Below are 15567 nucleotides of genomic sequence, written 5' to 3' on the forward strand. Positions count from 1 at the left end.
GGAGCTGGGAAACCAGTCTGTGGTGAAACTAATTGGCAGAAGATGGAGTGGTCGACTTTAAGTTTGATCACTTCCTTGTTTCATTTTGGTGCATGTGAGCACTGAAAGGGAGGGCACAGCATGAGGGAGTGAGAGCTTATTATACTGGCTTGGCATTCTGTGGCTTTAGGGTTCAAATGGATGAGTTCAACCATCTCAGCAGCTTACAGGCTGCTAAAACATGTGTTGTTCCTCCTGGTCACATGTCATCCCTCACATCAATTCCAGAGGTTTTCCTCTGTTGTGCTTTCTACTTTTCGTGTTTTGGTATGTGATCTGATTGAGCTCACTGAACTGTCAGAAAACTGTATGTGGTTGTGATAGCCCTTTTTTTTCCTGGTGGTTTTTTTTTTGGTAGTTCATGGCACTGATTGGGTGGGTGAGGGTCCAGCTGAGCACTAGAGCTGGCATGGGGGATTGTACACAATTGCCCCCTTCAAACACAACAAGCTGCTTTGTTGGTGCAATTTCTTTCTCATTTTACTTTGTAACATTGCATCAGTTTGATCCTATCTCTTCTTTTTATTCCTCAAATATTAGCAACCAATGAAGGATATTCTGCTTCCTGTGGCCCTTATTAAAACTCCTCAGAAGAATCCCTGGCACTTCCCCTTGGAGATTTAAGTGTTCTGGAAGCTCATGCCAGTGGCTTGTGCTTTGGCTGGTGACAGTACCCACTGGTTAATGAACTTGGGAACTGGCTTAGCTGGAACTCAGGCCAGCTTTTCTTGTTTTTCATCTGGGCATCTTTGTGCACCTTTCACAATTTGTTTATTAAATGGGAGCAGAATTATTTATCTTTTTACATCCGTCTTAAAGATTGTTATGCTGTGTTTGCATTAGCACCTGGTCCCTTCAGCAGCACTGTGTTGGAGAATATTAGCAGTAGCTGGTGCTGTTATTGAGTTCCCGTGTGTTGCTTGAAGCTGATATTGAACAGAAAGGCAATCATGGTACATTTTGAAAGTTAGTGTGGTAGGGTTCTTTAATATGTTGCTGCCTAAAATTAAAAGGATTAATATGTGTATTGTGACATTGAATCTCTATTAGCACTTGAAATTCTCAGTCAAAAGTGTTTTTAATTAGTCTTTCAATCTTAAACATTCTATACCAGGAGTGACTTGCATAAGGTTTCATCCTTAAATTGTTTCTAGTTACCAAAGCACAGAAAACTCGTCTTCATTTACGCTCCCCTGAAATGGCTTTGCTGGATGTTGGGCCCAGCATAAAAATTAAATTCCCACTGCACTACTTGCAGTTTCACTCTGAAGGGCTGTCTGGGGAAAGGCAGGAATGAAAGTGGTCTTTCAGCTACAAGTACAGTACTTCAGCAAAATCAAATTTAGCTGTCCTGTGAGGTCAATGGGGGCTTTGTATGTCGAAAGCAAGTGCTTCTATATTGGGGTGGGGGAGTGCAATCAACAGCTGAATAAGCTTAATTGCAGGTTGAAGCTGAAAAAGGTACTATCAGATTTTGTCTTCTTGCCTGTACATCTTCCTTATCATATATCTTGAACACCTTCTCATCCTAAGAGTCACTTATTGCTGTGAGCAGAAGACTTGTTTCTGTGTTACTGTTGGCTTTGCAACCCAGAGGTTTGCTCTTGGTATCAATTTCATATATTTTGGGGAAATAAAAACAAAATGCAGTGGGATGTGGGTGTGAGAGGAGATGAGGAGATTTGTCTGGAAACAAAATAATGGGAAAGTTGTTTGTATTTGAAACCAAATGCATCTTATGTAAAAGGAAATCTTTTTTTACCCTGGTGCTTCTTACAGTGGTTTAATCTAGTTTTATAACGTGGCAATTGGTGAAGTATTCAACTATCTTGAAACCACTTTCCCTCTGTTTTGTTTTTCTTTTCTTTTGAAACATATACTGATGTTACTTGAAAGATTGATTTCGGTTTTTTTTCAGTAATATTGCTCATTTTTGGTTTGACTTAAAGAGTTAAAATCACACATGCTTTAGCTTAATTTTTAATCAGGAAATATAAAATGACTGACCCAAGTCGATCTTGAATGAAATAATTGATACCTTAATATACATAGTTTCTTAATGAGAAACTGTTTTTTCTTTCAAAACTGATTTAAAAGGCAATTGTATATTTATAGAGTGGGGTAAAAAATGGAAAATTAATTTCATCTCACCAAGTGACAGATGTCAAAACTGATTTACAAGTTAGATCACTTGATAATAATTAGGAGACTCAGAATACTGATGAAAATGGTCATTTGCTCTAGTTTTCTTGTAAATATCTGTAAACCTTCTTAATACAAGCCAGGGACAGAAACATATAAATTATACAGTTGAAGATTAAATCTAAGGATGTTAAATATCATGGCAACTCATATATCTCTAGGTTTTCACACAAACTTGATAAATAGGTATGTGTACCTGGTCTCATTTTTTTGACTGAAAGGGTGATTATTTTTTTTTTTGCACGTGAAAAATCATAACATGGGGTTTGTGGTAAGAAGTCATGTTGTCTTTCACTAATGACGCAGTGACTAAACAGTGACGTGTCAGTTCATGTGACTGCTGGTAATTATAATTATTATGCAGTAAGTAAACCTGTGTTACCATGCTGGTCTCTCATTTTACAGTTCTCATGCACAGTATTAGGTGTTCAGGTTTCAAGGAGAATTCAGCCTGATTTGTCCCCCTCACCTATCTCCCCTCACCTGACTGACAGATGCAGTGATGCTTCCAATATTTGCTGAAACGAATTTTCTTTGTGGGTATATATTGAGCATAAATTGGTGGGGCTGGGAGGGTCTGAATGTGTGGGTCATGCAAAGCCCACAGATGACTGTATTTGTGGTACTGGGCAGACTTTATGGACTTCTTGGGAAAGGGCACTGAGTTACCCACAAGGCATTTATTCTGGAAGATCTTTTTGCTGAACTATGGGAAACTTCAGATTTTCAAATGTCAACTGTAAAGGAAAGGTTTTGTCAGGCCTCTAAATACCGGGTTGTGTGTATCAATTTCAGGTTTATAGAAGAAGGGAAAATGGCTCAAGAAACGAACCGTAGCCAAGTGCCTATGCTTTGTTCCACTGGCTGCGGATTTTACGGGAATCCTCGCACAAATGGCATGTGTTCAGTGTGCTACAAAGAACATCTTCAAAGGCAGAACAGTAATGGTAGAATTAGCCCTCCTGGTAAGTAACACTGACATATGTGTGTTTGAGCAGCTCAGACTGACACAGTGGACAGCAGCTTACTGCTCATGTCCAACTACTAGATGTTAGGAGCAGTAAGATGCTTGAGTAAAATGGTTTGCTCTCCCTCATGGAATGAGCCCGGATGAAATGCTCATAATATGATTGTGCTGCGATTAATCTGCTCAGAAGTAGACTCCTGATACCTTTGGTAGTCATTTGAGGGTTTCCAATTTGAAGATCTGAAAATGCAGAAAAAATACCAACATATTTTTCCTGAAATTACTGACAGTAGAGATAAGATTTACCTTGGGGTATGTTTGTGAAAAGCATTTAAAATACAGGTATTTAATCTCTGCAGCCTCACGCTGAAGGATTAACCTGTAGACACTTGATACTTTCTCCTTGTCTTCAGATACTTCTTTTTAGCTCAGCACCCTCTGTACTATCCTTTCCTTCAACTTGACCTTTTAAATTGAAGAAAAAGCTTCCATTGAAATCTGGGGATCTAAGTTCTACAACTTCAAAATGGATCTGAATTTGGCATTAGGATGCTATGTTAGTGTTTCTCACAGATCCATCTTGGTTTTTCAAACAAACCCCAAGCTTCTTATGTCAGAATACTGCAGTTTATGCTGAGAAAGCTGTTTGTCGATGCTTTAATTAGCAAAAAATAGTAACTATTTCAAATCTCCAGCTTCAAAATTCTCCGCAGTGTAAGTTCTGGGGGCCTGGGGCTGGAATGAGATGGAGATATGGCCAAACATAATTACTTTTTTGTAAAGTTATGTTTCATTATGATATAGGCAGAGATTCAATTACTTTCCTGGCTGGTGTCATAGGGGTCAAAGAGTAATTGCAGTGTGTAACTTCTGTAATCCCAGGCAGTAGTGTAACACATTCTGCATTGGTCCGTGTCTTCCAGCAGCCTCTGTCAGTAGTATAACCGAGTCCTTACCGGTTCAGTGCACAGAAGGCAGCACCCAGGAAACTCAGTCCACTTTAGATTCTACATCGACTCCATCTATGCAGCCAAGGTAAGGTGCCTTTATGTAAAAATCTGTGTCAAGATGGTGAAATGAAGTGTACTGATCCTGCATAGTTTAAATGCTGGGACCTGAATTAGGGGAAGGTGCAAGATCTAACTGCTGACTTTAAAGCATGGGATCTCATGGTGAATAGTAGCAGATCTCTCGGCTTCATCTTGCATTCAAATGGAAATTTGTCTTTAGAATTTAGCCTCAAATAGGAGCATTGCCAGCTTCATGCTGTTCTGAGGAGATTTGTCTGGCTAGTCTTCTGATTCCACAACTTGCAGTTGTATGTTTACCAAATGAGAGCTCTTTTCACCTTAGAAGTTTGAGGGGTTTGTAAAATGGCAGAGAGCTGCTTACTAGAGCTTTCATAAATAAATGTGTGATAATATGTTAAGAGCCAGTTGTTTCATAAAGATTGGAGAGTGCTAGGACAGGGGAAGGATATCTGAATCTTGGTACAAGTTATGCTACTGAACCGATCTCTGAATCTTGGTACATGTTGTGCTACTGAACTGATTTCTTATTAAACAAGTAATTTCCATCTGGATTATTCAAGGATACATAATGTCCTCTTGCAAACTGCTCAGACTTACTAAGTTCTCCATTTGTAAAAGCTAAATGTTTTGTATTTGGTGGCTGGATTTCAGTTTGGAATGACACAACCAACAGCAACTCCAGTGCTTTGGAAATTTTTTGAGTGAAAAGTGTTAGTGTGTTACACTATGGAAGCTAACTTGCAGAAATACTCATTCCAACTTTTTTTTTTTTTTTAAATCAGAATGTAGTAAAACACAGGTTGAGGGTGATTTCATCAGTTATTGCTGGCTGATTCTGCTCAGACTGTGTTTTCTGCTCCCTAGCTTTTTATAGGACGTGTTATCTCGTGCTTGGATCCTGCATATGAACCGAGAGCTAGGTGCCATGCTTGAGGCTATATTTAGTCTTTCCATTCTGAGACTTCTAGTTGGGATAGAAAATATATATCTTACCCTGAAACAACTCTTCTGGTGTGTGTAATAAAAAGAAAAGTCATCCAGGTCAGTGCACAGATCTGAACCAATTACAGTGCCTTGGCTTTGTTCTCATACAACTTCCGTAGAATCATGAAAGAGAATAAAAGCACCTCATTGATCACTGGCTTGATTGCAGGAGAAATAAGTGGATGGTTGCTCTTGGACTTGTACTTCAAAAGAATTGGTGTCACTTATTTGGCTTTTTCTCTAAAATAAAAAGTAGGAATTCAACTTCAGTCTCTGGGAATACCTCAGACTTACAATACTCTGAGGACACATACAGTAAATTGACAGTGTAACCAAAACTGCAGTTGAAGACCTTTGTGCAGTTCTTGGCAGTTAAAATTGCAACTCGAGTACTCTGGTTGTGCTGTGGACCTCTGCTGGGGGAGTGTCATGGTCTGCTGGCTCATGGGCTGCTCAATAATCCAATTGTTTGACTTCAAAGTGAATCCCTAAGTGGAAAGGAAGAAACAAATAATGTGAATGAGGTAGGGCTACCTGCTGCTTGGGACTTCAGGTCTGCCTGGTCCTGGATGAGCAGCTTGGCTGGGAGCGACTGCTGGTATTGAATTGGTTTCTTGTATATCTGTTCAGGGTGTTCATCTGTGAGTTTTCAGTCAGGCTGTGATTTAGCTGTGTGACTGACAGGGTGGGGAAGTTTGGCCAGCACTGCTTTATGCTGTGAAAATCTAAGGGGTTCTGTGTGCAGCTGCAGCTGCTTTATTGCTGGAAACATAGACATGCTGCAATCTTCTCATTCCTATCACTAGAACACCAAAAGTAGCTCCTCTACAATTATCTTGCTCACTTATGTTATAAAAATCCTTGTGTATTGAATGTTGCATTGTTGCTTTTGTGTAAAAAGATGGTATGCCAAACTACCCCAAATATTTCCCTTTTTATAGTTGAACTGGTTTATTGCATTCAGTATGAATGCAAAAAATGTTTACCTTTTTTGTCAGTTCAGGTTGTGGTGTTTTTAAATCATTATAAAAACAACTTCAGAGTGTGAGAAGTTCTGGCATGCTTTTTCATCAAGAGGTGCTCTAATGTATCCCTTTCAGGAAAAGAACGTGGAAATGCATCATAAAAGTTGTAACTGTCTTCTTTTGCCCCCAGCCCTGTGTCAAGTCAGTCACTTTTAACAGAATCTGTAGCATCATCCCAACCGGATAGTACGGCTGTGGACAAAACAGTACCTGAGACAGAAGAATTGCAAGGTTGGTGCCTAGTTTTCAGAGGGAGAACTTAGGAATAATGTTTTTAAACTTTGACTGTTCTTAATATATTCCTGTTCAAGAGATGGCTGGTTCTCAAACCCAAATGTTCTGTGAAATCAGAAGGCAAAATAAGGATAAACTTTCTTTTCTTAAAAGGCAAGTCAAGCTGAAAACTGTTATGTTTCACTGGTGATGTCAGTATCTGCCATAACAAGTGTGTTAATTGGTGTTGGAAATGCACATTGTAAATCAACCTTTTTTTTTCTATCTTTATGCTACAGCTATTACATTTAAGTAGAGTTCTGAGTATCTGCTACCTCTCAGAGGAACCATTTGCAGCAGATACCAGAGAGGTTTATGAGCATATTTGTGATAGAGGGTGTTATGACATAACCTTTGCAAAAACAGCTTTAATATCTTTTAGAAACAGGAAACACCTACAAAAGAACCTTTCACCTATGAACTGTAGTGGTGTAATATTTTGACCTACCAAAATTCATTTTATCAAATATAAAATTACCAAACCACAGACTATGCTTGGTCAAAGGAAGATGGCTGAGTGGGTTGTTTTAACTATATTGGCCTAAAATCCTTATTGCCGGTACAGTGTAAAGGTTTTGGTTTTTTTACTTTCTTTCTGTGTGCAAGCTTTCAGAGCTTAAGACTAAAAACTTTTAATAATATTTTTTCGGAAATGCAAAAATGCCAGATAATATACAAAATGTACTCAGATTTGTAACCTGTAGACGTTATAAAAAGTATTTAAAGGTAAGTCAGTAAGTATTCTGCCTTTTACTTCTGCTGACACAGTTAAGGCTTTAGTGGGTGAAGTCACATTTCTGTCTAAACATAAGAGTTTGGATTTTCCACAGGTACAACTTGTAATTCCACTTAAAGATGCTAAATATTAGTACTTTCAGTGTACCTCTGGTATCAAAGTTTTGCTTCTCAGATTTCTAAACCTGACCTGGCCCTTTTTGTGGGGTGGAATGTGAGAGTCATTAGTCAGCTACTGTGCTGGGTAAGGACACGTCCTTGGTCACACAAACAGTGACTGTAAAACTTAGGAGAGAAGTTTTTAATGCTATTACTATTTTTACTAATCTTTGAGATGGTTCTCAAGATTCACTTCTTACTCATTTGGATAAATTTGTGCTCCTTCTAATTCTCCACCTTTAAAGCTCATTCTTCTTAGTAGAAGGTAAGATAGGTTTTTCAACTCAAAGCTTTTAATTGGGGGGCATATCTTCATTTTTTTACAGTATGTGTTTCAAGGATCAACCTATATCAGGTGTTTAGATTACTCAGCTGAGTCCTGTGTCCTTTTCTTTGTACCCTAGTTTCTAAACTAAGAATACCACTGCCATGTAGTTGCAGTTCTAAATTACAGTCCCTATTTATAACTCACTGTGGCAGGGTCAACCTTATTTCCTTAGGAGTTTCTTCTGTGCTATCCCTTAACTGAAAATTATAGGAAATGTAGTGTTTCCAGGTTTAAATATTTTGATTTGAAAATGTAAGTTTGGAAAGAAAGCAGCTTAGAATGGATGCTAAGAGGATTTCATTGAATTGGTGTCACAGTTGTGCATCCTAAAGTTTCTTTTATTTTCCCCACATTTGAATTTCAGGCTGCTGTCAAGAATATAATACAAATGTGTAAATCAAAGTTCTTTTAGTATTGCCTGACTTTCTAGCATTAAAAAAAAAATTAGAAAATCACAACAATGTGGTAATTGGTCCCAGACTGAAGAGCATCTAATGCTACTTCTGTTGATTTAGGGTAGGAAAAGGAGAAATTATGTCTGCTCTAATGACTTGTTCAGTATTTATTCTGCTAAAATCTTGCCTTGTGGGAATGTCTGTTTTGGGGCAAATTGTTCTATGCTACTTGTGTAAGGTCATGTATTGTATTTAGTTGAGTTCCCCGTAACTTACCATTAAAACAAAAATTACCAGGCTACAACAGCATTGAAAGAAAGATTGGGTGAACAATTAAGCTTTCTTAGATTACTATTATTACTTTTCTAAAGCAGACAGATAAATGGGACTTGTGCTGTGTGCACACAGTCCTTGCTGTTTGCAGACAAGCTAAAACCATGAGGGGATAAAAATCCCAAAGAGCAGTTCAGATCTGTTTTTCTTTGTTCAGTTTATGCATTGCAAAAGAATAGAGGAAAAACTATAGATTATAAGTCTAGGCTTTACAGTTAGTGTTTCTGTGGTGATACTTGTAGATATGCAACACTGCAAAAAGCCCAGATGCTCTTTGATAGTAGTACTAGACTTTTTTTAAACTTCAATGTTCTTAAATACCATGAAGATACCATTAAAGATGACCTAAAATGAAACTCATTAAGTACAATCCAGCTTTTCTAGAAGCTGTCTTCTATTCTGAGCATCTCTCCAACTCATTTTAGATTGCCTCCTGGGCTGTTGTACCTTTTGCTTAACATTACAGCCCTGTTAGGATTAGCCAGTCAGGATTCCTGATTTGTTAGCCAGAGGATTAACCAGGCTGCCTCCCAGCAAGCCTGCAAGCAGGTAAAGAGGCACTTCCCTTCCCTAGGATTAATGAGTTTAAAGCCATCCAGGTTAGGATTCATACCTTGTATTTCAGGCAGGTTTTCAAAGGTAAATGAAACTTGTCGTGGAAGGCAGGAGCACTCAGCACATACTTTATGGAGCTCTTAAAGCTGAAGAACATAGGGCTAAAAGTATAAATTGAACTAACAATTTATGTTAGTTCATAATGGGCTAGTTAGTTCACTAGATGGGCTCTCGGCCTGTTTGGGGCTGAAAACTTGAGAAAGCCAAACCAGCCCCTCTGATTTTCAAACTTATTGTGAGTTGGAGAGGAGCATGTATTGTTAGCATTGCAAAATGCCATCACTCACGTAATGTGGTGTGGTTACTACTTTGAACAAACAGAGTACAAACTTAGATTTGAATAACTGGGCACATCTAGGTTTTAGTGAGGTAAACCTGTTTAATTCAGTCATTGATGACTGAGTTTAAAAAATTGATACTAAAACAATTAAGCTACTGCAGCATTTTGTGTGGAGGTAACCTGGACCAAAGGTGAATGCAGTTGAACTAAAGGCTTTAGTTTCAGTGGACCTCAACAGGGCTGGTTCAGTAGGCAGTATGGGAAAGGAATTGATGGATACTTGAGATTTTTGTGATAGTACCAGGGAGGTAGAGTATGACTATGATATAAGTGTAGAAAATAATATAGGATATCCTGATATACTGGATGAATGCTCCAGGGAGAGAGGAAACATTCAACAGAGAGATTTAAAGCTAAATTTTGTAGATGAGTGTGCTCTTACTTAATTTGCCTCTTCCTAACGTTGAAATATTGTATTTTAGGCTGATTAGTTGAGTTTAGTGTTAAAATGTTAGGAAGTAGTGATCTTCTGCTTAGGATTAACTTCACATTTCATTTGTCTGGTGGAGTGGGGATTCTTCTTCTTAGGCCATCTAATCAGGTGCTCTTAAGAATTAAATGTAGCTTTTTATTCTCTTCCTGTGGGAATGAGGAACCTTTTTCTTTAAGAGGCTCTGCCTAGTTATGCAGGGGTGATAAATGTAAAACATCCAGAGAGAGAAGAGAACAGATGAGGTGTCAGGAGTCTTGCTGCACACACAGGGAGCCGAGTTGTGCCTTCAGGGATTTGCAAGTGCTGGAGTGAGCTCTGTCTTGCGGGTGCTGTTTTTGTGGTCAGCCAGAGCACACTGAAGTTCAGGCAGGGTTGGCACAAACAAAGAAGCAGGAAAAGCTTCTACCTTTAGGAGGAAATCCAGACCCTGCTTGTTTTGATCAGCTAAGAACGTGTTCTGTAAATCAGGGAACTTTTAGCAGCCAACTCAACTTGTCAGCTCCAGAAAAATGAGTGTGTGTTCATGCCTTACTCCTTTTTGGTTTGGCACCCTGTACTGGTGCTGCCAGTGCTTCTGTGCTCTGGCTAAAGGCAGAACTGGGGCTGGGGAAGGGAGGACTTTTGTTCAAGGAAAGCAGGCAGCAGCATCCTGGAATCCAGATGAAGTCCAGCAGCTGGGAGTGGCTGCAACATGTTTCCTGCAAGCTCCAAGCTGTTGGGCAGTCTTGTATTTTACCTGCCTTTGTTCTGTTGTGGTCATCACAGCTAGCTTATAGATTGAGCACTGAACCACTGGCACTTGGTCATCTAAGGATGTCTTAGTGGTTGGGATATTCGTGATTGTCATCGAGGATTTTGAGTCAAATCTCTGGCTTCTGTGCAAATTGAGACCTAAAATTTATGGTTACTACAGCAGATACAAAGTGAGTGACTTGTGGCACAGTAGAAGAATCTTCCCACTCAGTTCTACACTGAGCAGCAGTTCTTAAATATTTTTAAACCTTTTTAATGTGAGAGCCATACGCACAAAGAAAATGTAAGTATGTATGAGAGCCTTGTTATGCAGGGAAGAGTGCCAGTTTTCCCTAAATTTAGCAAATAGTTACAGAGGCTTTTAGTGAAACTTATATTGAGGTAACTGGATTTTGCTACAACAGGAAATGCAAGCTTGAGAGTCTTAGCTGCTAGAGGCTAATTCATGGCATGAGGCTGCCTTAATGAATTAATAAACACTGCAGTGTCTGTTTCATATAAAGCTGCAGAAATTCATTTGAGTAAGTCTTGCCCCTTCTGGTACTTACCTCTCCTATTTTAGTCTTTGCTGCTTTTGATTCTTATCTCAAAAACCTTTGGATATTATCTGTCCACTCAGGAATGTGCCCTTTACAGCCTTTTAAAGCCATTGAAGCTTTTTTGCCAACTATCGTTGTTAGAAATTTCAGGACAAAGAAGAGCTCTTCTTGTAACATACATGGTGATTTAAAAGGATTTAATAAACCATGTGTAATAGTATCTTTGCTAGATGAACTTGTGGAATACACTGTCCCCTCAGGCAAAGTCTTTGCTGGTGATCAGGTATCTTGCTACCCACTGATGTTGCTTAGTACAGACTATAATGTTTTGATACATAGACAAAATGATAAGTGCCCTTTCCTTTAAAAATAAAAAATCATCAGAATAGCAGCACAGGAAAAACCCCACTGGAATTGTCATGCAGAAGAGCTGTCGACTGGCGTAGAACTAGCACAGAACTGCATCTGACAGTCTCTGCTGAACAAAAGTCCAGCTGCACAGAGATGCCTGCAGCTTTTTCCCTGACAAATGCCTGAGCTTACTGTTGTATTCCTTTCCTCACAACACTGGTTCTAGCTCTGCTTCCATTGACATTTCTCCCAGCTGGAGCTTGCTTTTGTTCTTTGCTGCAAATACTCCTAACTTCTGTGTGCCTTACTCACTGGAGACTTGTTCTGCTGTGGTCTCATTAGGCAGAGGTTGACTCTTAGCCCTTCTTGAAATGAAGTTGGGGGTTTTGGTTTCTATTTCTGTTTTGTAATGTAAGGAATGTGCAAATACTTGAGGAAAAGCAGCCAACTTCTATTTTTACCTGGGTCAGGCAAATACTACCATTACTTGTTTGTATTCTCCCATACAACCTATAACCTGTTTCTTTTAGATGTGAGAGAACATTAAAGTAGGTTGAAAGTGGCCTTAGCAAAAGCATCTTTAAAATTAGGTGTTCACCTGCTTCCTTCTGTGTTTCAGGACAGTGTAGTTCTTCCCTGTAAGTCTGTGTATCCAGAGCTGATGTTTCTCACCCCAGGTAGTGACTAGCTCCTGTGTAGGCTTTTTCCAGGTGTGCAAGAGCAGCAGCATCACAGTGGTAGATATTGTTCTGAAACACTACATTCTGTGTGGTCTCAGTGTTGCAGCCTTCAGCAAAAATAGTGTTGATTCAGGATTTGAAAGAGGGTGTTTGGCTCAACCAATCCTGTTACATACAGTGCTTCTTACAAGCAGATTGTGGGAACTGGGCTGGTGAGCTGTGGGGAAACACTGGGGTGTTGGATTTTCATCCCATATCTGAATCTTACTCTTAAACCTAATGTTTAATTACTCTGAGTTTTTTATGGTATTGTATTGTGAACTTTATGTGAGCATTTAGTGAATCCTCCCCTTAAATTATGTTGACGGTCTAGAAGGAGGGAGTTGCAGTCACTGCTGAGACACCATTACACTTCAGGTGTGGAAACTAATTGTACATCATGAACTTTAAATTATTGTAGGACTTAGAGGAGGGGAGAGACAGACTTTTTTTTCCACTGTTCTTATTAACTTCTTTAATGTCAGCTTCAGTGTCAGAGAATGCAGAGCCTACACCTGAAGAACAAGACAAGTCGCTTGACAAACCAAAACAGAAAAAGAATCGTTGTTTCATGTGCAGGAAGAAGGTTGGACTTACTGGTAAGAAATACTGATTTCAGTTTTGAGATTTGTTGTTCAAAGCCTTGGACCTTTGAAATGTTCTCTTAAAGGGAAGATGGGGCATGGTCGTCTCGATGTTGATTTGAGATAACACTTAGTCAAAGATGGTTTTTGCTGACTCTTGCTAGATTAGTTTTTCATGTATTATTTTGTTTTTCAGCCTCCTGTCTTTAAGTGAAGTTCATAATTCCAAATACTTCCCTTAGGAACTCTGCTTAGCTGAGGAATTGGATGATAGTTTGCTGCCCTTCACTAACCAGCTTTGCAGTGGTCAAGTGAAAGGGCCTGAGAACTTGAGTTCTGCAGGGTGAAGGTTCATAAACAAAGAAGAGAGCACGAGGTGTCTAGGAATATGTTCTGTGCTAGTGTATCGTGTGATAGGAAGGAATGGTCAAATCAAATCTTCCTGTGATCACTTAAAAATGTATTATTTGTGATTCTTATGCTTTCTGCAGCAGAGGCTCTTTGGCTGATTGACACTGGTGACTGAGATTTATTGCTAGTGAGTGAATACATTCAGGATTTAAAACAAGCCAGTGTAATTAAGAATGTTGAAATGTCTAAGCTGCTGTTTCTGTCCACAGGGTTCGAATGTCGGTGTGGGAACGTTTACTGTGGAATGCACCGTTACTCAGATGTACACAGTTGCTCTTACAATTACAAAGCTGATGCTGCTGAGAAGATCAGAAAAGAGAATCCTGTAGTTGTTGGGGAAAAGATCCAGAAGATCTGAACTGCTGCTTCTGCTGGAATACAAAAATCCTTTGACCATCTGCAGATTAAATTGACTTGAGCTTTTTTCCTTAGTCATCAGGAACGTAGAGCAGTGTATCTTGCCTAGACCTTTTAATCATGCATGTCATCAGATGAATAGATTTTTTTGTTTTCATTTTTTTTTTGTTTTGAAAATGACTCTGAACATTATTTTCATTGCAGTTTTCTGTGGCTGAAGACTTAAGTAAACTTTACAAATATTATCCTTTAAAATCATTTTAATTTTAGTTGAGTGCAGAGGGCTTTTATAACAAACATGGAGAAAATATTGGAGGGCTGTGCTTTTCCAGGATAAAACATGCATGCGTTAACTTTGCAGTTTATTTTCTTGTTGTATATAGCTTTTCTCTGCAGCACAATTTCCTTTTTTTTTTGTTTTTTTTTTTGATAATGCCTTGTATGGCACAACTAGTTATCAGTAACTGAATGTATTTTAATCATTATGGCTGCTTCTGGTTTTTTTTCCCATTAACGAGAGGTTATACATGTTCGCATATTAGCTTGTTTGCACCCTCTACCTATTTATGTATGAATCATTTGTAATGAGAGTGTGTGCTGAGATTGTGTGGGGGATTTTTTGTTGTTTTCTTTTTTTTTTTTTTTAATTGGGGTTTGTTTTTGTGTGTGTGGGGGGAAGGCTGTATGCACTTCATTGACTGCAGTTTTCATTGGGATTTCATCCATCAGTTTGTCTGTACACAAATATGAAGAATGATCTGAAGTACCTGTGCTGTATTTATGTTTATCCACGTCTTAACTTTGATTAAATAAAATTTAAAAAAATCTGAGCCCCTGTGGCTGTCACTGGCATATATAACTTGGATTTCTCTTGCTTTCTTTTAATGGGGACCTTCCACTGGTGATTTCTTTACTCACAGTGTATTTATTCACAGCAATCATGTCTATCCCAATGCCAGCTAACTTTTGATTCATTTTTTTTTAACCTTTTCACTGGTAACTATCAGACACCAGTTTCCAGAAGCTTTTTACTTTGTGTGTTGCTTCTGCCCAGGGATTGCTTCCCATGCAGTGTGTCATTCGTGTGCAGGAGTTTGGGTCATTTGTGACAATGTACTTGAGCTGGGGCAGACCTGCAGGTAAAACTGATGTGATCAGTGGAGATGTGGAGCAGCCATGTGTGTGATTCTGGTTCTAGGAAATGGAGCCGTGGGGTTTGGGATCTGACAGACAGCACTGCAGGAGGAATTGTTCTTTTATTGTCTTGTGAAGGTGCTCAGTAAGTGTCTTTCTTCAGGTGTCATGAGATTAAAGTCTGTGCCTCAACCCTTCAACCCCCCTGGTCTTCTCCATAACTTTGAGGTGGTTTCTGTAGTGCCATGGAAACTTCAGCCAGTGTTGCTTATCACCAAACCTAACACCACTCTAAAGTAGCACCAACTTCCCTCCAAATGGTACTGATCTGCAGTTGAAATTTCACTGGCTGACTTGCTGTTGCTTTGAAGCATTTGTGAAATAAATGTAATTGCATGGCTTTATTTAAAACATTAAATTTTTAATCAAAGCTGGCTCCATCCTTTAAAATTCAGAATGCTTTCTAAAAGCTGTGGCTGGCAATTAGTAGATAAAGCACTACATTTGGGATATAAACTGTGCAGCAGAAGGAGCTTTCTCTGGTAGCTATAGAAAGTAATCTGCAAGACCCAATAATAAAAGAAGTAGCTTGTGCTTGCAAAAATGTTGTAACCATAATCTATGAGCACATGGGTTTTATAAAGGAAGGAATAAATAACTCTGACTGGCAAGTTTCAGTAATGGCCTGCCTTATCAGGGGTCAGAGATCCTGTGTTTCCTCAGAACACTTCCTCTTGCACAGCACAGACCGTGGAAGAGCAGCAGCATCATCTTTGGTGGTTGTTTGTTTGGTTTCCTCTTTGCTGCTACTTCCCTATTCTCTAATCCACTTTGATTTCTCCCTCTTCCCCTTTTCTGTT

The 15567-nt window shown here is 39.1% G+C and overlaps 1 protein-coding gene across 3 annotated transcripts in view; it reads left to right on the plus strand.

The window, feature by feature from the left end:
* ZFAND6 (zinc finger AN1-type containing 6) overlaps window positions 1-14432 on the plus strand; it is a 36396-nt gene extending 21964 nt beyond the window's left edge. For 2 of the 3 annotated variants that reach the window (XM_018069694.3, XM_018069692.2), the window contains 5 exons: window positions 3037-3206; window positions 4132-4243; window positions 6379-6479; window positions 12707-12820; window positions 13426-14432. In XM_018069694.3, the coding sequence (XP_017925183.1) occupies window positions 3056-3206; window positions 4132-4243; window positions 6379-6479; window positions 12707-12820; window positions 13426-13574 (627 nt within the window). In that variant the 5' untranslated portion in view covers window positions 3037-3055 and the 3' untranslated portion in view covers window positions 13575-14432. Of the gene's footprint in view, window positions 1-3036; window positions 3207-4131; window positions 4244-6378; window positions 6480-12706; window positions 12821-13425 lie in introns of those variants that run through there. The other variant, XM_018069691.2, reaches the window with a different exon arrangement.
* Window positions 14433-15567: the final 1135 nt, after the last annotated feature.

This window comes from Manacus vitellinus, unplaced genomic scaffold, assembly GCF_001715985.3.
Source record: "Manacus vitellinus isolate BGI_N305 unplaced genomic scaffold, ASM171598v3 scaffold_16_pilon, whole genome shotgun sequence".
Classification (NCBI taxonomy): domain Eukaryota; kingdom Metazoa; phylum Chordata; class Aves; order Passeriformes; family Pipridae; genus Manacus; species Manacus vitellinus.